This window comes from Bos grunniens, chromosome 2, assembly GCF_055505025.1.
Source record: "Bos grunniens cultivar Pamir isolate PY7600 chromosome 2, Bosgru_T2T1.0, whole genome shotgun sequence".
NCBI classification, from domain to species: domain Eukaryota; kingdom Metazoa; phylum Chordata; class Mammalia; order Artiodactyla; family Bovidae; genus Bos; species Bos grunniens.
This window is the reverse complement of record NC_141166.1, coordinates 38,328,437-38,352,823: the sequence shown is the minus strand read 5'-3', so window position 1 is coordinate 38,352,823 and position 24,387 is coordinate 38,328,437. Positions and strand designations below refer to the sequence as shown.

Genomic DNA, 24,387 nt, shown 5'->3' with positions numbered 1-24,387 from the left:
TGTACCTTTGTCAAATAATGATGTACATGGCAAGGCTTACTTCCATCATACTCAGATTAACTCCTTATTCTATAGTTAGGGTAGCTAATCAACTTGTAGTTATATTGTAGTGCTATTACCCTACAGGAAGGCTCTGTATATCCCAACACTATATTAATTTGAATTTTTCTTTTTTTTTTTTTTACTTTGGGCTGTAGTATTAAGAACTGCTAGCAAGGTATATTGCCTCATTTTATGAAGGTAATAATAATGAAGAAGTTCCTTTGAGATTTTCACAGATTTACTGAATTTTTCAGAAGGCTTTCCCATGTGTATGAAATAACTCCTAACCAATTGATTAGCAGTTACGCATTTGTGCTACTGACCCATGAATTCATGCATTGTTGCATAGTATACATACATATACTATTATTTAAACATTAAGTCATATTAACATTTGGCAGCTCACCATATTATGGGCCAGAAGCTGTAATTTGTATCCAAATATCTCACAGTAGAATCCAGTTATGTTGTTCCATGGAGTGTTGTTGGATGGAGAAAGAATTGCTTATTCATTCATTATGTTTAATTAAAAACATAAGATACATCTGCCCTAGCCAGACTTTTAATCCCTAGATTCAGACTGCATGGTCTTTGGGCAACTCAATAAAATCTAGCGTAGGAATCTATGACTTCATTTGTGGTTCTTTTTTGGTAGGGTTGGGTGACTGTCATTTGCTTCCTTTTACTTTATTTTTTTTCATTTCTTCTAAACAGGTGGCTTGCTTTGGTGAAGGTATTCATACAGCTTTCCTAAAGGCAATGCTTTCCACAGGATTTAAGCTACCCCAGAAAGGCATCCTGATTGGAATTCAGGTAGGTAGTGTGTGCTTGTGTGCATGACTGTGGACACGTGCTGGGAGCTGGTAGGGTAAGTGACCTTAATGGTGCTAGAGAAGAGGGGAAATATTTTTAAAATTCCACTAAAAAGCCAGCAAATTTGAGCAATAATGGAAATTTTTTTATCTGTATGTTCCTTGACTTTTTGCCTTTTTCTGTTGTAGCAGCCAATACAAATAAGTGAATAAGCTAAAAAAAAGAAAGAAAAAAAGCTCTAGTACCTTTAAAAGGACTCCGTTCTTTCCCTTGGTTACACCTTTTCTACATGGCTTACTCTTAGTACTGTCTCCTTGGCCTCTGAATATAAGCTTTCCATTAAGTTGGTCTCACAGCTTCTTTCTGTGACTGTGTCTAGCATTTTCTCTTGACTTTCCCCTTTGCCAGCTCATTCATGTCTATCCACTCTCCCATTTCAAACTATCATCTTTAAGTCTTTATCCTCAGCCATCCTCTGTTTCCAGCAGTTTGCTGGACACCTCCATCTAGATGTCTCAAAACCAACATATCCCAAACTGAAATGAATATTACCCCCTCCAAACCTCTGTTCTTTCCTTCATTACATTCATTCATTCACATTTCAATTTCTAAATATCAAAGATTCAGAGTTGAAGAAGACATGGGCATTATCTGAGAAATTTTCTTAACATAATTAAAAGTTCTCCATGACTGACTGAAAGTTCTTAAAGGGCAGTGGCCTAATGGGCTTAAGAAAGTCAGCCCATCCCACAGTGTACTGTGGAAGTTCTTGAAATATTATTACCTAGTAAACCTTCTAAGTCAAAGCAGGGTGTAGTAATTGTAAGTGAATATCTTCATATGATGAAAAGGATATCACTGGTTTATTATTGCAAGTCAACTGTAAATCTTAGGGCAAAATGGGAGCCAGGAAACTCTTATTACTCTTTGGAATAATTATTGCAAGAATATACAAACTATTTGTTTATAAAGTTTCTAAAAAATACTAGATGTTTCTCAACTGATATTTCACTTTCATTGGAGGTTAGCAATCCCTGGGCCTATAAAAACAATAGATGGTCTGATCTATCACCCCTGCCATTCTTTCAATCAGTTCAAACCCTGCACGGTTCTGTACATGTCAATAAAATTATGATTAGAATAATGCCAGGTATTTTCAAGTAGTGGGTTGTTATTATAGATGCTGTTGCAGTAGGGTGCCCTAGTATCAGCAAATTAGACTCTGGAGACTGGATGGGTGGCTTTGGAGAAGTTTCTGCAAAGATTAACTTGGGATTTTGCTTCATAAAGGTGCCAGAAGGGCGATGGAGAACAGTTAGAACAGAGGCTAACAAGATGACTTGCAATTGTGAAGCTTAATGGCAGTTGAGAGACACATCACACCATATGAGAGACTCATCACATTATAATGGTATTAAGTATTATTAAGTCACAAGTATGAGAGTATTTGTCCAGCTTCCAGTTATGGCTTAAAGTTTAATGTGAGACCTGGGGGCATTCAGAGGAGACCATGCCCTTAGTCCCTGTCCTCACAACTAATCATAATAGTGCTAACATTTTAAAATACCACTCTAAGAAGGCAGTGATGTATAAAATTGTGCCTTGTTTGGTTCCAGTGCTGCGGGGAAATATAAAGCAAAAATTAATTTGATCCCTATGAAGTACTGGTATGATTTTGGCAACAGTGAACAGAATTTTTGCTTTGTAGGGAAAGAAGGAAGTTCATAGGGAAAAGAGACTTCTAAAAGCAATGTTCTACCTTTCAGTTTATTCTTTTTTAAAGAAATCAATGTTCTATCAGCTACATGAATTTTTGCAAAGAACTTTGTTCCTGTGCATGCGTGCATAATATTAGGAATTTAAATATATACATATTTTAATTACAGAGCTTAAAATATATTCAAGGAAATATTTAATAAACTAAACTGACATTTAATAAAATACTTGCAGCTGTGGTAAAATTAATCATCAAGATTCTAAATCTCTAGAGATAGGTAAGAACCATTTTCTAACCTACTCTATATGGGAAGCAAAGAAAAGCTGCCATCATCAATAGTCAGTGTATAATCTCTTCATTACTATATGGAAGATTTTAATTTGTAGTGATTTTTTTCAAATGTATAGTCATAAATTTGACTGAACAATACGATAGAATGTGCTAATCAGAGATAGCTAACTCACTGGGCATCTTAGTTAGAATGGGATAAACCTAAACTTCGTAGCAACTGTGAATAAAGTAATTAGAATCTATGGCAAGAATATACAATGGATTAAAGACAATCTCTTTAACAAGTGGTGCTGGGAAAACTGGTCAACCACTTGTAAAAGAATGAAACTAGAGCACTTTCTAACACCATACACAAAAATAAACTCAAAATAGATTAAAGATCTAAACGTAAGACCAGAAACTATAAAACTCCTAGAGGAGAACATAGGCAAAATACTCTCTGACATACATCACAGCAGGATCCTCTATGACTCATCTCCCAGAATATTGGAAATAAAAGCAAGAATAAACAAATGGGACCAATTAAACTTAAAAGCTTCTGCACAACAAAGGAAACTATAAGCAAGGTGAAAAGACAGCCTTCAGAATGGGAGAAAATAATAGCAAATGTAGCAACAGACAAACAACTAATCTCAAAAATATACAAGCAACTCCTACAGCTCAATTCCAGAAAAATAAATGACCCAATCAAAAAATGGGCCAAAGAACTAAATAGGCATTTCTCCAAAGAAGACATACAGATGGCTAACAAACACATGAAAAGATGCTCAACATCACTCATTATCAGAGAAATGCAAATAAAAACCACGATGAGGTACCATTTCACGCCAGTCAGAATGGCTGCGATCCAAAAGTCTACAAGCAATAAATGCTGGAGAGGGTGTGGAGAAAAGGGAACCCTCTTACACTGTTGGTGGGAATGCAAACTAGTACAGCCACTATGGAGAACAGTGTGGAGATTTCTTAAAAAACTGGAAATAGAACTGCCTTATGATCCAGCAATCCTACTGCTAGGCATACATACTGAGGACACCAGAAGGGAAAGAGACACGTGTACCCCAATGTTCATCGCAGCACTGTTTATAATAGCCAGGACATGGAAGCAACCTAGATGCCCATCAGCAGATGAATGGATAAGAAAGCAGTGGTACATATACACAATGGAGTATTACTCAGCCATTAAAAAGAATTCATTTGAATCAGTTCTAATGAGGTGGATGAAACTGGAGCCTATTATACAGAGTGAAGTAAGCCAGAAAGAAAAACACCAATGCAGTATACTGACGCATATATATGGAATTTAGAAAGATGGTAACAGTAACCCTGTATACTAGACAGCAAAAGAGACACTGATGTATAGAACAGTCTTTTGGACTCTGTGGGAGAGAGAGAAGGTGGGATGATTTGGGAGAATGGCATTGAAACATGTAAAATATCATGTAAGAAACGAGTTGCCAGTCCAGGTTCAATGCACGATACTGGATGCTTGGGGCTGGTGCACTGGGACGACCCAGAGGGATGGTATGGGGAGGGAGGAGGGAGGAGGGAGGAGGGTTCAGGATGGGGAACACATGTATACCTGTGGCAGATTCATTTTGATATATGGCAAAACCAATACAATATTGTAAAGTTAAATAAAATAAAATTTAAAAAAAATCATCTTAACACGATTTCACTTAGCCAGAAGAATTCATATAAACTAATTCAAAAAACCTTCTTTTCTCTTCATCACCCCCTCATGAGGCAGCTGCTGTTATGAGTAAAGGATTTAATTGAAGAAATCTTAACTCTGATTTTTCACAACAGGTTGCAAGAGAAAACTAGGGGGAAAAGAGAACTATGGAGGAAAGGCAAAAGTGACTCTGATACAGGAAATATTTTTTTTATTGTTGGTTTTTTAACACGTATTTTAAGTAGCAGTTTATCACTAGCAAGTATCAACCACTTTTCAACATTTAATAAATAGATTGTGTGTGTGTATGTGTATGTGAGTGTATATACACTCTTGTTAGTTATATTAATTTTCCTAATTTTTCTTTCTCTTCTCTTTCTTATCCTACTCCTTTATGCACATAGACTGCTTCTGTCCATTCACTATTAATCCTATGGTCAAATTACCTGGGAAATTTGAAATATTTTGATAACATCGATCTTGCATAACTAGGATTTAGGGGGAAAAATCAAGATTTGGGTTTTATCAAAGGATTCTTGTCAACTTAACTATTATAGGCACTGTGTGTCTACCAAGAGCCTTTTAAAGCAAAGATCCTAATATAAGAAAGGCATAATGTAGGTTTATGTGGCAACAAAATCATCTTTGCTTTTCGTGCAATATTTCCAGCCTCTTTTCATCCCATCAGGATTTATTTAGTTTCTATGAGTGGGCAATCTGCCTTGTCTTGAAGTTTTCTGGAACACTCTTCAACAATAAATGATTTACTCTAGAGCAGATCAAGAGCCCTTCCTGTTTTTCGCCCTCTGATTGGGCTATTCAGTGATGCTCGTAGAGAGCCCCCCTCCTGACGTCTGTGCTTCAGCATGGCTCAGAAACACAAAGCAAGCATTTTATTTGAAAAAGACAACTCCAAGTGACATGAATAACCTTTTATCTTCTATACAGAATCATTATGAACAACCATAGAGTTGTCAATCCTGACATCCCTGTAGAGTCCACAGACATCACACCATCTTAACTTGGCTTTCGGTTCTGTAGCCAGAATTTGGATTAATGTGAAATGATAATTGGAGGAAATATATATACATATATATATTTTTTTCACTTTTAAAGGACTTTCTTTCTTACAAATGTTTTCCAGGAAATAAATCAGCTTGTACTTTTCACCTTTAGTAACAAATGGTTTCTTACCCAGGTATTTTCATTCAGCTATTAAATCTGGGGCTACTCAGATGCAAGCTGACAGCTGTAATTTCTTTTTGTAGAGAGGCTATTTTATGTGTCACAAGTGTTCAATACATGTTTGATAGAAGTTTATAATGTGACTATGAAAGCCAACACCCCAGACCGGAAGGCAGAGTAGTTCCTTGGCTGGAAACTGCCAATACTGTCATGTCGAATATTTATCTTTTCCACTTGGGGGACAGCACTGAAACAGCTCCATAATGAGGTTCTGACTGGTGTCTGCAGGACTTAGAGGACTTGCTGACTTATTTTACTTTAAAATGGAAAAGAAAAAAAAATTATAGTCTAGTACTCCTTCCTCAACCTTTTTCATAGTGTCTTTGGTCAAGGTTAATGCATCTTCACCTTGAATTGCAAAATGAATGAAGGGTAGTCCTCTTATCCCCTCTTCCTTCCTATTCCTAAATGTAAACGTGCACCAGAATCACTGGAGGGTTTGTTAAACTGCAGATCCCTGGGACTCACTCCCAGAGTTCCTGATTCTATAGATCTAGAGGTAAGGTCCAAGTTTTTATCATTTAAGCAAATTCCCAGGCAATGTTGATTCTCTGGAGGCCACATCTTGAGAACTATTATACCTGTGAAATGGTATTTTAGAAAATCGATGCAATGTTATGTTATCACATGGCCATATATTATTAGTGACTTTTTGCTAGGGGGAAATGTAAGAGATTGAGATTAGTACCTGATTAATGTATCAATGGCTCAAAAAGTGTTGGTTACCTTTATGGTGAGCTTCCTGTGTGCTTTGATGCCTCCTTGTGTTTGTTGTGTGTTTAGCAGAGGTTCACAAGGTAATGTTCCATTTTAGGTGTGCTTGATGAAATTCAGAGGTTTATTTAGAATATTTCACATGTATTTGCTATATTTCAAGAAATCTAAAACACCAAGAAAACCTAAAATGCCATTTAATTCAGTCCCTTGCTTTCTAAGCAGAATTAAATGAGTAAAAGATTGTCCTAATCTTCTGCTTAATCTATTCTTAAAGAGACTGCCACAAAACTCATTAAATTACCTTAATGTTTTGAATTACTCTCTGATTTTATACTTATTTAATTTTATATCTAGCCATGAACTTCTTGCATCTAAGCCCGTTTCTTCCTGTTGGGTCCTAAGTGGGAATGAAAAGCTACTGCCTTGGGCATGGTTACAATTTGTGTTCTAGAAGGCTGTCATGAATAACCCCTGAGCCTGCTTTAGCTGAGATTCATTCTGTTGCATTTATCTTTTCTATTTGCCAATAGTTTCTTCTCATAAAATTGCAGTCCTGGGATTGAGAGGGCCAGATTCTGAAAGAATTTTATATTTGAACATAGTTTTGGGGTCTCTACCTAGGATTTAGATCTTTTCTCAAAAAGCCTCTACAAGTAAGTATTAGGAAGTTTTGTGGGCTGAACATTATCAAAATTGTGCAAGGATCTGGATGTTTTATCACAATTTTTAGTTTCTCTGAAACTGAAATAAGATCATATCCATGACTTTTCTCAACCATTACTAATATAATTTCTAATAGATTATAAAATATTTTCTAAAGTAACCAAATTATATCATCTGTTTACAAACTTTTGTAAATAGTTCAAAAAATGTGAAAATTTCTCATTTGAAGCAGAATGGATATGTTTTTAACACTGTACAATTTTGCATATTTGTTTAGCTCGATTACTCAGACATTCATGTTAATGGGGTCAAGGTCAGAAGTAGACGATTGGGTAGGCTACTGAGCTTGTTTTCTTCCACCCTGATCTCTGTATTGCAAATATGTGCTTTTGGTCACAGGAAGGAAGTGTGTTCAGAATTAAGGAACCCTGATGTAGACAGGCAGTCCAGGAAAGGCAGGACCCAGAAATTGAATGGGTCCAGCTGGGGTTTTCAGAAGAGCACACAATTCTAAGAAAATATCTGAACAGCAAGATTGAATATTAAGGAGCCTGGTGGGAAGGAAAACATATGAGGATGATACTGGTTGGTGTTCTAAGTGTGACAGCCAGTAGAGGAACCCAGGCTTCAGAGCTAGAGTGCAGGGACAGTAATATAGCCTCTGTGAGGCTGAAAAAACAATTATTTTAATAATAATATTTAATTATTACTATTAATGAGCCAGCAATTGTGTTAAATTGGCAGCTTCCCAGGTGGCTCGGTGGTAGATAATCCATCTGCCAATGCAGGAAATGCGGGTTCGATCGATCCGTGAGTTGGGAAGATCCCCTTCCTAAGGAGGAAATGGCAATCTGCTCCAATGTTCTTGCCTGGAGAATCCCATGGACAGAGAAGCCTGGAGGGCTACATTCCATGGGGTTGAAAAGAATTGGACACAACTGAGTAATTGAGCATGATCACTGTACTAACGCTTACGGCGGACTTCACTCATTGAATACTCACAGGGACCCGCTGACATTTTGTTGTTCAGTCGCTCAGTTGTGTCTGACTTTTTGTAACCCCGTGGACTGCAGTATACTGGGCTTCCCTGTCCTTCACCATCTCCAAGAGTTTACTCAGACTCATGTCCATTGAGTTGATGATGCCATCCAACCATCTTATCATCTGTACTATTATTCCTACTTATCACAGAGAGGTTAAGTAAGTTGGTCAAGGTCACACAATTTATTGTGGACCATCAAGAAGTAGATACACTAATATCGGAGTCACTGTTTTATAAATGAGGAAGTGGAGGCTCAAAGACATTGACTTTTCATACAAATGCATGGTATAGACAGAATGAAATGCAGCTTAGTGACTCCAGAGTCCATTCTTTTACTCTTTGCTTTAGAGTAAATGCCCAACTGAGTTCCAAATGATTGACTTGTAGGGAACTTTGCATGAATTGCTAGGTCAAGGCCTAGGAATTGAAGTGCAGTCCAAACTTAGAATTCAGCAATTAGAACAGGTTGAAAGGCAGAACATCCAAAGAGGCTGATGTGGCACTGAGCACCTAAGAGAGATGACTTTAAATTCTCTCTAACCAGGAAAATGATCCATCCAGAAGTAAATCCAGGGGTAAATCTGACTCTATACTCAGACACTCAGTAGATTAAGCAATGAGTAAAGGAATTTGAGGTGTAAAAAGTAAGACAGTAGAAAGCAAGACAATGTGGATGGAATTTCATCTATATCAGAAAATAAGTAAGAGTTTATAGTCACGCTAGTAGGATGAAACTTGTCATCTTTGAATATAAAGCACCAGGCAACACATAGCATTTCCTTTTATGACATAACAGAATGCTGTATTGCATTACTAAATTAATAACGTGTATCTAGAAAGTGAATTTTGTTAAATTCCTTTAATTTCAGCAATCATTCCGTCCACAATTCCTTGGTGTGGCTGAACAATTACACAATGAAGGCTTCAAGGTATGTGATATTATTTTTCTTAATTGCTTTCTGTCAGCAATCTATCCACAAAAAAGAGTATTGAAGAATATTGGGGAATAAAATCATGCAAGATATGACCTCTCCATTTGAAAACTATGACTAACTTTATAATTTCAAAGCTTCGATGAAATAAACTAATTAGAAAGACTAGTTTTAAGTTTTAGCACAATTACCACAAACTTACTAAATTTGCTGGCTAAAAACCTAGAGAGTTTTCCTAACACAGAACTGGGATAAACTTTAAATGCATTTCCATATATTTTCCCTTTTCCTGTTTCCATATGAAGTCATAGTTTCCAACAGTTACAGGCGAAACTTCTTTGCCATGAATATCTGCACACAAAGCCTGGTTCTGTAAAACAGAATGAGTCCCAAGGCTCAGGGTGGGCCTGTGGTCATGAGGCTTTATTGGTCTGATAACTGAATTTTCAGTCACCAATAACTCTTTTTCTCTCCTACAAAAGCAGTTACAGTTGAGGTTATTAATTTTTTTTCTTACTGCAAATATTTAAAAAATATTTAAAATGCCTATTACTCTAGATTCTGTCTTAATCTCTATTTCTGACATCATTTTGCATCTCATATTCACCATTTTTTCCTGCTCTATGTTTTAAATGACTCAAATGTCCTAATGGGTCCCTTTGCTTCATGAAAGCTTTTCCCTGATACAGTAACTGACTTTTTAAAAAATTTTAAATGCAGCTCTTTGCCACGGAAGCCACATCAGACTGGCTCAATGCCAACAATGTACCTGCTACCCCAGTGGCATGGCCATCTCAAGAAGGACAGAATCCCAGCCTCTCACCCATCAGAAAGTAAGAACTGGGCAGGTTATTCTGAGATAACAAAATAGATGGAGAATTAGCTTTGGGAACTAGTATGATATAAATATGAGGTTTGCCAGGTGGCTCAGTGGCAAAGAATCCACCTGCCAGTGCAAGAGGCCGTAGAGACACTTGTTCTATCCCTGGGTCAGGAAGATCCCTTGGAAGAGGAAACAGCAAGCCAATCTGGTATTCTTGCCTGGAAAATCCCATGGACAGAGAAGCCTGGCGGGCTACAGTTCGTGGGGTCACAAAGAGTCAGACACGACTGAGCAACTGAGTATGCACACACGCATGCTATAAATATATCACCTTACCCTATTGCAAGTCTTCTAAAACTCTTTTCAGTTAACCAATTTAAAACAAGGAAATTTGTGCATGATGGTAAGCTTCCTTCTCATGAACTTTGCTGTTATTGTAACACATAATGCCGTATATGTACATGGAGATATGTAGCATCTTCCAACTATTTCCAAGTAAATGTCCATTCCTTTGATGGACAGCAACCAAGATCTCAGTGATGAGAATCATGGGCCCAAAGAAAGTAATGCAGCGCTTTGTGTTTTATGTCAACTTGCATTGTGTATATATGTGTATATCAAGTGTAAGATTAACCAGCTGCGTTTCACTGAGGTTGTGTACCAATGAAACCATCAATTTATTGAGAACTTGCTACTTGAAGGGCACCATGGGGAGAGATATGATAATGTCACCTATTAGATTACCTGATTTGCCATTCTTTGATCAGGTTTGTTATTGTGCCTTAGGCTATTTCTTCCTCTGGTTTTGTAAGACATTTATTTCAGCACACCACCTGACCCTTCAGGAACACTGACACATTAGCACATACAGAACTATGTGGTGTAGGCACCTAGGAGAGAATTCTCAGTTGCTCCAGGATGTTACAGCCTACTGGATGGCTAAGTCCTAACAAACAGTATATGATATACTATCTGTTAGGGCTCTTGAGAAAGTAACCTACAAATCATTATCAAATTAATAAAAGAAGGCAAATTTTTCCAATGATGCTAGAAGCCTTTCTTTGTTGTCTAGTAGATCAGTTGCGTCCGACTCTTTGTGACCCCATGGGCTGTAGGCCGCCAGGCTCCTCTGTCCAATGGGATTTTCCAGGCAAGGATACTGGAGTGGGTTGCTACTTCCTTTTCCAGGGGATCTTCCCAACCCAGGGATCAAACCTGTGTCTTGTGTCTCCTGTACTGGCAGGTGGTTCTTTACTACTGAGCCACAAGTGAAGCCCAGAGGCCCTTCTTAGGGCTTTGTAAAACAAGAATTAGTTCTGCTTCCTGCTCTTGACATTTAAATATCTCCTAATGTTTATCACAGCCCAGCAACAGAATGTGAAGTGGTTTAATTCAAAATTAGGCAGTTATTTCATAACATCAGCTGAGACACTAGGAAGCAGGCAGTGAAGTAAAGTTGATCTGAAGTGGGTGTGAGGGGTGGGGAGTGGAATGGCCTTCAATGCTGGAAGAACCACCTCCTTGTAAAATAAGTAACTGTCTCTCAAATTACCAATTCTTGCTATCAGTAGCATTTTAAAGATAAAACATATATTTCCATTTGATTAGTTAGACATTCAACAGCATTCTTTCAAGAACACAATAAAAATATTATAGCCCCCAAATGTGTATAGTTTGAAAATCTACTTAGGAATAAAGGAGGGCAGGTGTCAGTCAATTCAGTACGCCATTGACTTGAATGATTTTGAGACTAATTTACATTAGTAGTTTGAAAATGAATTATAAAATATACATCGTCACCTGCAAACTTGTATTTGTTTATTTCTCCAGATTGATTAGAGATGGCAGCATTGACCTGGTGATTAACCTCCCCAATAACAACACTAAATTTGTCCACGATAATTATGTGATTCGGAGGACAGCTGTTGACAGTGGAATTGCTCTCCTCACTAATTTCCAGGTATGTTCTTTTCCTCAAACATAGTCCACACGAGGGTCTTTATTTCTGTGCCCCTCTTGAGAGTACACATCTCTCTTCTCTCTTTCTTGTAACTTTCAGAAAGCAGAAGAATTTCTAAATAGAATCTAAATTAATGGTCTATTATGATAGGTCATGGCCTGAGACAGTTGGTGATCAAGGAGTTGAGATAACCAGAAGCCATGGATAACCATGGTTCTCTCATTACACATACAAATATCCTCTAAATAAAAAGTGTGGTATGGCACGTAATAAAGATATGCAATTTTATTCTATTGTGTCTAAATGAAAGGCACCGCATAAAAGCAACAGGTTAATGGTAATTGAAAATGCAGATATAGTACAAGCACTTGTCCAGTCCACAGGAAATGATTACCGAAGGCATGTTCTCTTCTACTTGAACATGACCCAACAAATTTATCACTTGGAGAACTGTTTGTCAAGACCCTATACATTTCTGGCCATTGTATTTTTTTCTCCCTGAGTTAGTTTTAATTTCTGTGAATGGTGGGGGGAAATAAGCTTATTCACGTTGAGGTCTGAGATACTGGAGAAAGTCCCCATTAAATAAAAATGTTTGTGTCTTTCATCCCATACCCCTTTGAAAATCAGGAACAGAAACTGTGATTTTTTGCTCCTGCTTCATTGAACATTCACTTTCATTTCATGTGTGTTGCTAAGATTCCTACCCTCATATTTTCAGGTGACCAAACTTTTTGCTGAAGCTGTGAAGAAAGCTCGCAATGTGGACTCCAAGAGTCTCTTCCACTACAGGCAGTACAGAGCTGGGAAAGAACTATAGAGAAATAGAGACTCGCTGTCTCCATTCTTAAATCAACCTAAGCCACTCTTTATCTAAAGGAACTGATTTGCAGCTTTCTTTTCTAGAGACAAATATTGATACCAAACTTTATTTCAGTATACTTAGGTGTGCCTTAATATTCTTTCTTTCACAATTAAATTGTTGTCAGTCACCTTTTAAAAATTTTAGAGAGGCCTCCCTAAGTAACTGTTCTTCATGAGAGCCTTCACTTATTAATGCCTTATTTTTGGTGGGCCAAGGTTATCTACGTGCTTCTTTGCAGCTAACATTGTATAGTGCTGATTAATGATGATCAAGGTAGAAAAAATTGCTGCTCTGTCTTCTGAACTCTTTCTGTATATCCTTTACAGACACTATTGTCGTTTTTAAGCAGCATCTGCCATACTCAGGACACTTTCACATAACAAGGCAGAATACTCTAAAAATGGTTCAAATGAAATATGGATTTAATTTAAGAACTCCTCCATCGTGATGTCTGTGTATTGTTGCTTTTCAATAATCATTCTGTCTGGCTTATACAGGAATATCATCATCCCCTCCCACAGAGCTGAAATTGAGAAGTGTAGCAGAGGTCTTTAAAGTATGGATTTATTAAAAGGATACTGGTTTGCAATTTGGTGTTTTGTAGTATGTCAGCAGATGGTAGATACCACTGAGGTTTGGTTCTTGTTTCTCTTTGGATTTTTAACCTGAGCCAAGTGAGATCTTCAGATTTATGCCATCTCTGCCACCCTCCTCCTTTCTGCCCACTTTGGAGTAACTTGGAAATTATGTTCATTCCCTTCAGAGTACAGAGTCCGTTGATCTACTGAGTCCCCTGATGCAATGTTAAGTTTTGTCCATTTTAGGCACAAAGTCCTTGTTCCTTCTCCATACAAGAAAAATCTTTCCTACAGGGCAGCCTTTGTCACTTTTAAACTTTTTGTGTTATTACAAGTCTCTAATTGTGAACTTTTAAATAAAATACTATTGAGAGAGAAGACAGTGGTATTCTTGCATTTATTTATTCATTTATCTTTACATTGATCCACAAAATCTGTTCATTTCTCTGATGAAACAAGGCTTGGTACCAGGATTATATCTTTTTTATTCTTTTTTCCACACAAAGCCCTATAGGGTATGAGCAAATTAATAATACAAATAATGAAGCTTAAGCTGTTAATTTCTCTTTTTTTCCTCCTCCCATCCCTTGCTTATAAATCTCATTAAAAATTCATTCTCTTGTTACATGGTTATATACTACCTTTGTCTGCAGCCTTTCTTTTTTTAATATTTATGTGTCTGCATTAGGTCTCAATTGCAACATGCAGAATCTTCGTCGTGTCACGTGAGATCTTTTGTTGCAGAGCACAGATTCTCTAGTTATGGCACACGGGCTCCAAGTTGCGTGAGCTTCAGGAGTTGTGGTGCACTGGCTTAGTTGCTCCATAGCATATGGGCTCTTAGTTTCCCTTTCAGAGATCAAATCCACGTCCCCTGCATTGGCAGGCAGACTCTTAACCCCTGGACCAGTACGTCATGCCCAGATTCTTTCAAATATATAGCTAAAATCACATACTGACCAAAGATTTCCATACATATATAATAAACTAAGCTTAAAAAAATGTCTTGTCTAACACAGAGAAAAGTATTTGAAGGCAATCAGAGGCTGATCCATATTGTCTGATAGACAGTATCAAGGGCTGCAGTGACACCATAGCTAGCCTAGAAATACCACCTAAGATGTGGATTTGTAAAGTTTCTAAGATAATGAGGACAACATGACTTTTATCCCTTCCCTTGATGTAGATCTACACAAAGTCTTTCAGAATTGATTTTATCTTATTTCTCTCTTTTTATGGCCTTGGTTGAGACCTTCATTACTTCTTCCTCACAAGATCATGGCAATGCACTCCCTGATCATCCATGCATTTTCCTGAAAATATTTAATGAGTTTATAAAAGTTTTAGTGTATAATATACTATGATCTCTCCTACACTGACTAGTCTAGTACTTTTCTTATGCTGTATTACTTTGCTCCATCATATCATGAGCACCAGCATAATAAGTAACTATTGGTAACATTATGGAGTACCTGCTATTCCTCAGGTAGTTCTAAGTCCTTTATATGAGTTAACCCATTTAACCCTCAAAATATCCCTATGAGTAGGTGCTATCATCTCCACATTGCAGATCAGTTCAGTTCAGTTCAGTCGCTCAGTTGTGTCCAACTCTTTTCGACCCCATGAATCACAGCACGCCAGGCCTCCCTGTCCATCACCAACTCCTGGAGTTCACTCAGACTCATCCAGCCATCTCATCCTCTGTCTTCCCCTTTTCCTCCTGCCCCCAATTCCTCCCAGCATCAGAGTCTTTTCCAATGAGTCAACTCTTCGCATGAGGTGGCCAAAGTACTGGAGTTTCAGCTTTAGCATCATTCCCTCCAAAGAAATCCCAGGGCTGATGTCCTTCAGAATGGACTGGTTGGATCTCCTTGCAGTCCAAGGGACTCTCAAGAAGTCTTCTCCAACACCACAGTTCAAAAGCATCAATTCTTTGACGTTCAGCCTTCTTCACAGTCCAACTCTCACATCCATACATGACCACTGGAAAAACCATAGCCTTGACTAGACGGACCTTTGTTGGCAAAGTAATGTCTCTGCTTTTGAATATGCTATCTAGGTTGGTCATAACTTTTCCTCCAAGGAGTAAGCATCTTTTAGTCAAATACCAGAAATCAAGTAACATGCCCAGAGTCACAAAAAAATGCAGTTTCATTTTTTTTTATATCTTGTATTTTGATGAAGACAGATATGTAAAAGAATTCATTTCTTATGGTGAAGAAAACACTTGCCTGCATAGATCAAGGAAATGCTTTTCTGGGGAGATGCCCTGTCTTATACCATGTGTTGTCATTCTCCAGGTAGACAAGAGGATAAGCACATTAATTTGAAGAAATTACAAGCAGTGTGGTATAACTGGAGCTCAGGCTATGTTTGAAGAGAAAGGACTAAGGGTTGAGGTTGAGACTGAATTTTTGGTTGTACGTGTTTGAATCACACAGAAATTTCAAAACTTTTTATTTGGAAAAAAATTTGGATTAAAAAAATTGCAAACATAAAAATTGTTCACATTTTACCCAGATTTACCTATTGGTAATATTTGATCCCATTTGATTTATTATTGCTTACTCCATCTATCCTCTATCAATTAATTTATTAATATCTATCACCGATCTATCTAAATACACATATGTATATGCATACTCAGAGGAAGAGAACAATTACGCTTTAGCCAAAAGTAAGCACACTGTTAGTGATCAATTTAAAAATGTTAACTCATAATTTGAAACAAACAGAATTGCTTGCTGAAAGTACCAAATATTCAAAGCAATTGAAAGTGAAAGTCACTCAGTCGTGTCCAACTCTTTGTGACCCTATGGACTAAACAGTCCATGGAATTCTCCAGGCCATAATACTAGAGTGGGTAGCCTTTCCCTTCTCAAGGGGATCTTCCCAACCCAGGAGTCAAACTGGGGTCTCCTGCATTGCAGGTGGATTCTTTACCAACTGAGCTGTCAGAGAAGCATAGTTAAGGTTTATACTGTGGACATTTAATAAAGGCTCTCAATTTTTATATTAATTTGAACAGACTATTTCTAAAATATGATAAAATGGTAGAGTAATAATAATTAATCAAGCAGTATTGTTTCTAAATAATCCCTATATTTTTGTTCCTGAAATTAAGGGTTTTGGGAAAACAGATGACATACACTCTCTCCAAGGTGCTGAAAATGAAATTATACTACTTTTTGTTTGTGTTACCTTTGTGTTTTCCAATATGCCAACCTTTAAGAAAATTAAACACAAATACTGTATTCAACAGTTTGGTTGGAGGAGGGAAATGGAAGCAAATGAAAGCAGATTTGTGTTCAGATTTGGCAAGTCTTTGTCCTTTTGGAATATTTGTATTTTTTAATATAAACAGGTTAACACATTTTAAAATGTCTGAATCTGTTATATATCATAACTGAAACAACATGGGGGCTATGTCTGTAGAGGGGAATAGGAATTGAAGTAGCTTTTTCCACACTGAGAATTTAATAGCAGGGAAGGAGGACCAGCTCTAGTGGGTGGGGTGAAAAGAGAGCTCAGCCAGCTTGTGAAATGAAGAAGAAAGAGAACTAAAGAATGATCCAGTTAAAGATGGAGGATTTTATGGCTTTGGAAAGGTAAGTAGAATATTTTAACTGTGCTTCTGTTAAACTTTCCTCTTAAACAGCATTCCTACTGGAAACTTTTAAAAACAGCTACTACATTCATGTATCTCAACAGCTGCAGGTACTTGAACCTCAGCTTCCACAGTGTCCACAGCCTCTTGAACAATGAAAGTGGAAATTATCAGAGAAACAAACCAAGGCTGAATGCAGTTAAGTGCTCGGTAATTACACACCAGTATTACCATTTGGCTGCTGGTGCAGCCCCCCACAGGCACAGGTGCCACAAATACTCACACACACCCAATCAAATCCACAAAGACCTTTCATTACATATCATCCTAGACAACCTTAGCTAGAAAAAGACTGGCTTAACTTTCTTTCCCTTCTTTCTCTGTTTCCTTTTCCTTTGTTCTTATATATAAAAATTCTATTTTCCCTAGTGAATATTACTGTGCTATTTTATGAGATGCTGTTGCAGTTGGTGAGTGTGAAGGGAATGTGGCAGGAGCAAGAATGTCTATCCTCCTGAGTGGCTCCCTAGGTTCTGTGAAAAATTGGTAATAATTGTCCCTACTTCTTTTGTGCATAATGTAGGGTGCAAGGGTTCCAGGAAGAGAGTTTAAGTACCTGCAGCTGTTGAGATCATGCAGTAATGAAAAAAAAAAAAACCTCAGCAAAGCAAAATTTGCACCATTTGTGAGAGCCCCTTGTTTCTGAAAGATCATTTTTCGAGTCTTTACAACTTTCATTTTATAAAGGACTTGTGTTCACAAAGAAAACTATTGATTGTTGACCAAAACAAAAAATAGGTTTTTCTGATAGCAGTAAAGATTCACTTTCTCTCTCCTGAAACTACCAGCCTAGCTAATTATTTCTGTAAGGTGTTTCCTAGAAGAAACACACAAACCCCAGAGAAGTGCTTTTGTTCATCAAAGGAAGCAACACAGCAGTCTCACACACACAAAAAAAGTCAAAGATGCTGTGTTCCCAAATGACAATTTCCCACACAAATCTTAGTGCTGTTGGCAGCTGCAATGAAGACCAAGATATGAGTACACAGAAAGGAGAAAGAATCTGAAAGTTCAAAGCAAGTTATTAAAAAAGAAATAATTTGAAAATGTATTTTATTAATAAAAATACGTTCTAATATCCAGTGTCTAGATAATTGTATTTTTCTTTCTGAAATTTAAGCACATTCAGTAATCTCTTTCATAGTCTCTCTTCTACCTGCCTATGCAAGGTCCTGAAGGATGAAATATAGCAGGGCATTGAGGTCATTAGCATAACAGAAATATTCTGCTAAGTGTTTCCCATAACTCTTTACAAATTTCCACATAGAATGCTGCAAAGGAAATTTATATGAAATAATTTAATTAGACTGTAACATTCATTTTAATCTCTCCATTCAAGAGGATTTACATATGGATCCTTTTTAAAGAATGTTTTCCAATTAAACTAAGGACATAATGTCATATTATTTGCCAGGTTTGATACACTTTTCTTCCCACTCATAATTAAAATATATAGGGAGCTTCAGGGGGAAAATGGTCTCATTGCAGTTAAGATGTGAATGAGTAGGAGTTTTCAGAGATTTTCAAAACCATGAGGCACAAGTATTTGATGCAAATTAAGTTCATACTTTATTCATTATATCACAATAAGACAAAGCAATACTAACTTTCACAACACTGGAGGAGCCTCCAGAGCAAAAAAATATTACCTTGTGCTAAATCTATCATTACATGCCTTGCTGTACTCTGTGAAGTCCTATTCTTTTCAGAAGTAACTCACTCACTCTAGAATCTGATTCTATTGAAATCTATGGATCTGTGGGGCCATAGGGACTTATAAGGGTTTCCCCAGTGGCTCAGCAGTAAAGAATCCACCTGTAATTCAGGAGCCACAGGAGAACTGGGTTTAATCCTTGGGTCAGGAAGATCCCCTGGATGAGGGCGTGGCAACCCACTCCATTATTCTTGCCTGGAGAATCCCATGGACAGAGGAGCCTGGCGGGCTACAGTCCATAGGGTTGCAAAGTTGAACACAACTGTGGTGACTTAGCTCACACGCACTCAGGGACTTCTAAATGTAAACAGATGGTACTTTGTAGACTGATTTGTCAGAGAATGGTCCTTGGCTTACCCTGTTTGTGTTTTGCCATGCTAATCTCTCTGGAAAGGTGAGTTCAAACAGATATTTTTAGAAATACATGAAATACATGGTTCGTTGGTTACTATATTTGTACTAATGTCATTATGACAGGGTTGCTTTTAATCACTGATGATTTCCTTTGATCTATTGGGGCTATTCCACTATCAATTATTTCAGATCATCTCAGCACCTATTTTCTTTAACCTGAAAGCTAAAGCTGAGAGCCAGTTGCAAGTCTGATTCTTATGCAGATCTATGGAAGGTAGGGACATACTTGTTCTATTGACTATTACATTTCTGGAACCTAATAGGTGTTCAGAACTATAGCTTCCACACAGTTTTGACTCCAAAAAATGATTGTGGTGCAAAGTGCTTCATCAGAATAATTGTTTTCCGGTCCTCCTTTTGAGTTATAAGTTCCTATCTCCTTCCTTGGCTTAAGGGAGGCCCACAATGGCACCCCACTCCAGTACTCTTGCCTGGAAAATCCCATGGATGGAGGAGCCTGGTAGGCTGCAGTCCATGGGGTTGCTAGGAGTCGGACACGACTGAGCGACTTCACTTTCACTTTTCACTTTCATGCATTGGAGAAGGCAATGGCAACCCACTCCAGTGTTTTTGCCTGGAGAATCCCAGGGACAGGGGAGCCTGGTGGGCTGCGGTCTCTGGGATTGCACAGAGTCGGACACGACTGAAGTGACTTAGCAGCAGCAGCAGCAGTTTACATCGGGCCTCCAGTCTTAACTTCACTGTTCATATATTCAGGGGCTGGAAGAGTTTGTAAAGGAAACCCTGAAAACACTAATTTTCCAAAATCTTCAATCAACTTTCCCCTCAAGATTATCATAGATCCAAAGAATCCTCTTCAATCTTAGTTATTTCAGTAATCTTATCAATACTTGCATATATCTCTGTGACTATGGTGCCTGATTCTTTGTGACCCCATGGACTGCAGCATGCCAGGCTTCCCTGTCCTTCACTATATCCTAGAGTTTGCTCAGATCCATGTCAATGGAGTCAGTGGTGCTATCTAACTATCTTAGGTGTTTATCAACCTCCAAAAGTTATATTTAATCTGTACCTTAATTTATTCTTTCTCCATTATAGTTTGTTCATAACTACTCACTTACCATTTTTCATCTTTTTAATGACTTGTTTTAGAATATTTCATACAGAATAGTAATGCAAATATACTTTCCGGTAAAAAATAGATAATTTTGGAGTATGTAGTTTCTTATATATAGAATATCTATATCACCTTTCTTTAGTGCTTTGTGTCTTAAATTCATTAATTAAATTCACAAACATTTATTGAGTGTATATAAGTAAAATACAGTAGATTTGGACTAATGAAGCTTATAGTTTAGAGGTGGATGAAGAGAATTTAAAGATAACTACTATAGTGCAACTTGATTAATGCTGCCATAAGAAAGTTCAGGGTCTGTGTGAACACTTGCCTGGGTGGATCCTGGCAGGCTTCCATAAGGAACATCTAAACTGGAACCCAGGGGATAAGTAAGAATTTTCCAGGTGAAGAAGTGTGGTGTGTTCTACAGTGTGTATGCACAGTGAAAATAATGTGTGTGAAGACCCTGAGGCAAGGAAATATATTGAGTTTGAAGAATTGAAGGCAGCTGAGTATGACTGGAGCACTGTGCATGCAGGGTTGATGGTAAGGCTGAGAAATAGCTCAGACTAAGACCTAAGTGCCCTGGAAGCCATGTTAGAGAATTTGGACACTTTGCTAAGGATAGCAGGAAGCTGCTGAATTTTTTTTTTTTTTTAAGTTAGAAGGTGACATAATTGCTTCAGTATTTTAAAGAAAGTCACTTTGACTGCAGAATTGAGACTGGACTGAATGAACCAGGATTAGAGGCAGAGAGTAGTTAAGAGGCAAATACAGTGATCTGATCTAGTAGACACATACACACACACACAGAATCACTTGGACTAGAATAGGAAAGAGAAAGCAAGAAGAAGAATGATGTATTGATATTTGGGAGAAAGAACTGTCATAATATGTTTGGATGACTCAGAGAAGTTACTCAGATTCAGAGCTGCCTGTTTGCCGGAGCAATAGGTAAGAGGTCATATGATATTTTTGGCATTAATGAACCCAGGAGTTAGTGCTGAGTGTTGGTTGAAGATGGTACATTCTGTTTTAGGCATGAGATTTTTCAGGTGTCTGTGAAAGGCAGAATTGAAATGGTGTATTTCAGTTTCAGTTCAGTCACTCAGTCGTGTCCAACTCTTTGCAACCCCATGAACCGCAGCACGCCAGGCCTCCCTGTCCATCACCAATTCCTGGAGTTTACCCAAACTCATGTCCATTGAGTTGGTGATGCGACCCAACCATCTTATCCTCTGTCATTTCCTTCTCCTCCTGCCCTCAATCTTTTCCAGCATCAGGGTGTTTTCAAATGAGTCTGCTCTTCACATCAGGTGGCCAAAGTATTGGAGATTCAGCTTCAACATCAGTCCTTCCAATGAACACCCAGGACTGATCTCCTTTAGGATGGACCGGTTGGATCTCCTTGTAGTCCAAGGGACTCTCAAGAGTCTTCTCCAACACCACAGTTCAAAAGCGTCAATTCTTCTGCACTCAGCTTTCTTTATAGTCCAACTCTCATGTCCATATATGACTACTGGAAAACCCATAGCCTTGACTAGACGGACTTTTGTTGACAAAGTAATGTCTCTGCTTTTTAATATGCTGTCTAGGTTGGTCATAACTTTCCTTCCAAGGAGTCCCCAAAAATAAAGTCTGTCACTGTTTCCACTGTTTTCCCATCTATTTGCCGTGAAGTGATGGGACCAGATACCATGATCTTTGTTTTCTGAATGTTGAGCTTTAAGCCAACTTTTCCACTCTCCTCTTTCACTGTCATCAAGAGGCTCTTTAGTTCTTCTTCACTTTCTGCCATAAGGGTGGTGTCATCTGCATATCTGAGGTTATTGATATTTCTCCCAGCAATCTTGATTCCAGCTTGTGCTTCCTCCAGCCCAGCGTTTCTCATGATGTACTCTGCATAGACGTTAAATAGGCAGGCTGATAATATACAGCCTTGACATACTCCTTTTCCTATTTGGAACCAGTCTGTTGTTCCATGTCCAGTTCTAATTGTCGCTTCCTGACCTGCATACAGGTTTCTCAAGAGGCGGGTCAGGTGTATAAGCAGTGGTTAAAAGCCAGACTTTGGAGTCTTCTTGGGTTTAAATCCAGGCTCTGACACTCAGTAGTTGTGTGATCCTGAGCAGATTATTTAAACTTTTCATACTTCAGTTTCCTTTATAAAATGGGAATAGTAGTCCCCATACATAGGCTTGTTGCAATGATAGCTGCAATGATAAGATTGAGAAAATGTAAATTAAGTACTCCAAATAGTGCTGAGTACAGTGTAAGTGTTGTGGTAAGTTTCAGTCATTATTATGATTGTTGTTGATGTTATTTTTTGGAACATCTGAATAGAGAAGTCTAGTGGGCAGCTGTATGTTTATTTTTAAAAATTGGTTATTAGTAAGTACCCATCTTATTCAATATCTATTATATTCTGAGGGGAAAAGAATCCTAAAGGGGAAATGCTAATAGTTATTACTGATCTTATTGTATTATAAAAGTGAAATTCATATAATCTTAAAATGTTTAGAGATCTCTGAATAAAAAAGTATTCTAGGAAGAATTATTATTTTTCTTGGTTGATAAGAAAATGTATTTCAGTATCATAGTATGCTTCTTTACCAATAGCACCAAGTGGGAAACCCTAATAAATTTTGATATTTTGCTAATAAGATCAATTCAATTTAAAATAATTTTGATATGTCCATTAAAAATAATGCAATTGTATTGAACAAAACTATGAAATTAAAAAGAGTAATTTTGTTGCATAATTTGGATTTCTGGAATGACCTCAGTGACAGTTTGATAGATAGTTTCTTTGCATGCTAGGGTTGGGCATTATGCTTATTCACACCATGGCACACTGTTTTCCTGGGAAGTGTGGTTACTTTGATTTGAAGGTTTTGATTATGGTAGAAGTGGTCCTGAATGAGCCCAGATGGAATTTAGATTTTTATGAGAAGGAGTTTTGACATGTAGTAATAGATGTAGTCAGACAAGTGTTTTTTGGCTTGTGTTGGCATGAGATGAGTGTCAAGCTCACTATTCCTTTCGGCTGAAGGATATTAGTAATGATGTTTTAATAAGGTGAAAATATTTTGAGCACTTATCTGTATCCTGTGTTAATGTTTAAATTATGTGATGCAGGTGGCACTGGTGGTCAAGAATCCACCAGCCAATGCAGGACACAAGAGATACAGGTTTGACCCCTGGGTTAGAAAGATCCCCTGGAGAAGGGCATGGCAATCCACTCTAGTATTCTTGCCTAGAGAATCCCATGGACAGAGCAGCCTGGCAGTTTACCAGGTCCAGAGGGTCACAAAGAGCTGGACACGACTGAATAACTTAGCATGCACACATGACCCAATTTTAATGTTCACTGAATCCCTAATTTACAAATATGAGGAGAGGTAAAGAGACTGCCTGAGGTCAAACAGAAGTGAAAGGAGGAGGCAGAAAGAAGCAGCATGTTTGGGAAGGAGATAGAGCTGCAGGGGAGAGAATCAATGAGAGCAAGGGATAGATCAAAGAAGTTGACAGAGGAGGGCAGAAGGGGAGGAAATGCAGATGAAAGAAGAATTGGACATTGTCTGAATACTTATTTAGTTGCATGAACTGATTTTTGTGTCCAGGTGAAGATGTCAATAAAAATATGAATTATGGTCAGATGCTATGAGAGCTGAAGCTCTTTCAATTGGCCAAGGGGATAAAGAATTCTTCCAGGAAAGCAGTCAGCTTATATGGAATCATTTATTTTTTAAAAATATTTATTTATTTATTTGGCTGTTTTAGGTCTTGTGTTAGCACATGAGGTCCAGAGCACACAGGCTCCGTAGTTGTGCCTGTGGGTTTAATTGCCCCTAGACATGTGGGATCTTAGTTCCCCAACCAGGGATTAAGCCAACATTGGAAAGTGGATCCTTAACCACTGGACCATCAAGGAAGTCCCTGGACTCATTTCTGAACACGTGGGGCATGTACTCTGAGTGGCCAGCAATAGAGTAGAGTCAGAGACCCATGTTTATTGATTTGAATCCCAAAATGGATGTGAAATCTGCTTATAAATGTGAACTGACTTCTTTAGAGCCTGGGGACTTTGAGGTTATGTGATGGTAGAATGTCATATTTGATTCCTTTGTGGCAGAGCCATCTTTCATTTTCTG

The 24,387-nt window shown here is 37.9% G+C and overlaps 1 protein-coding gene across 1 annotated transcript in view; it reads left to right on the top strand.

Moving 5' to 3' along the window:
• The window catches only part of CPS1 (carbamoyl-phosphate synthase 1), a 145,421-nt gene extending 131,683 nt beyond the window's left edge, over nt 1–13,738 (top strand). The window contains exons 34-38 of the mRNA XM_086341970.1: nt 757–855; nt 9,072–9,131; nt 9,855–9,967; nt 11,788–11,917; nt 12,639–13,738. Of these exons, the coding sequence (XP_086198096.1) occupies nt 757–855; nt 9,072–9,131; nt 9,855–9,967; nt 11,788–11,917; nt 12,639–12,737 (501 nt within the window). The 3' untranslated portion in view covers nt 12,738–13,738. The remainder of the gene's footprint in view (nt 1–756; nt 856–9,071; nt 9,132–9,854; nt 9,968–11,787; nt 11,918–12,638) is intronic.
• The last annotated feature ends 10,649 nt before the right edge of the window (nt 13,739–24,387 follow it).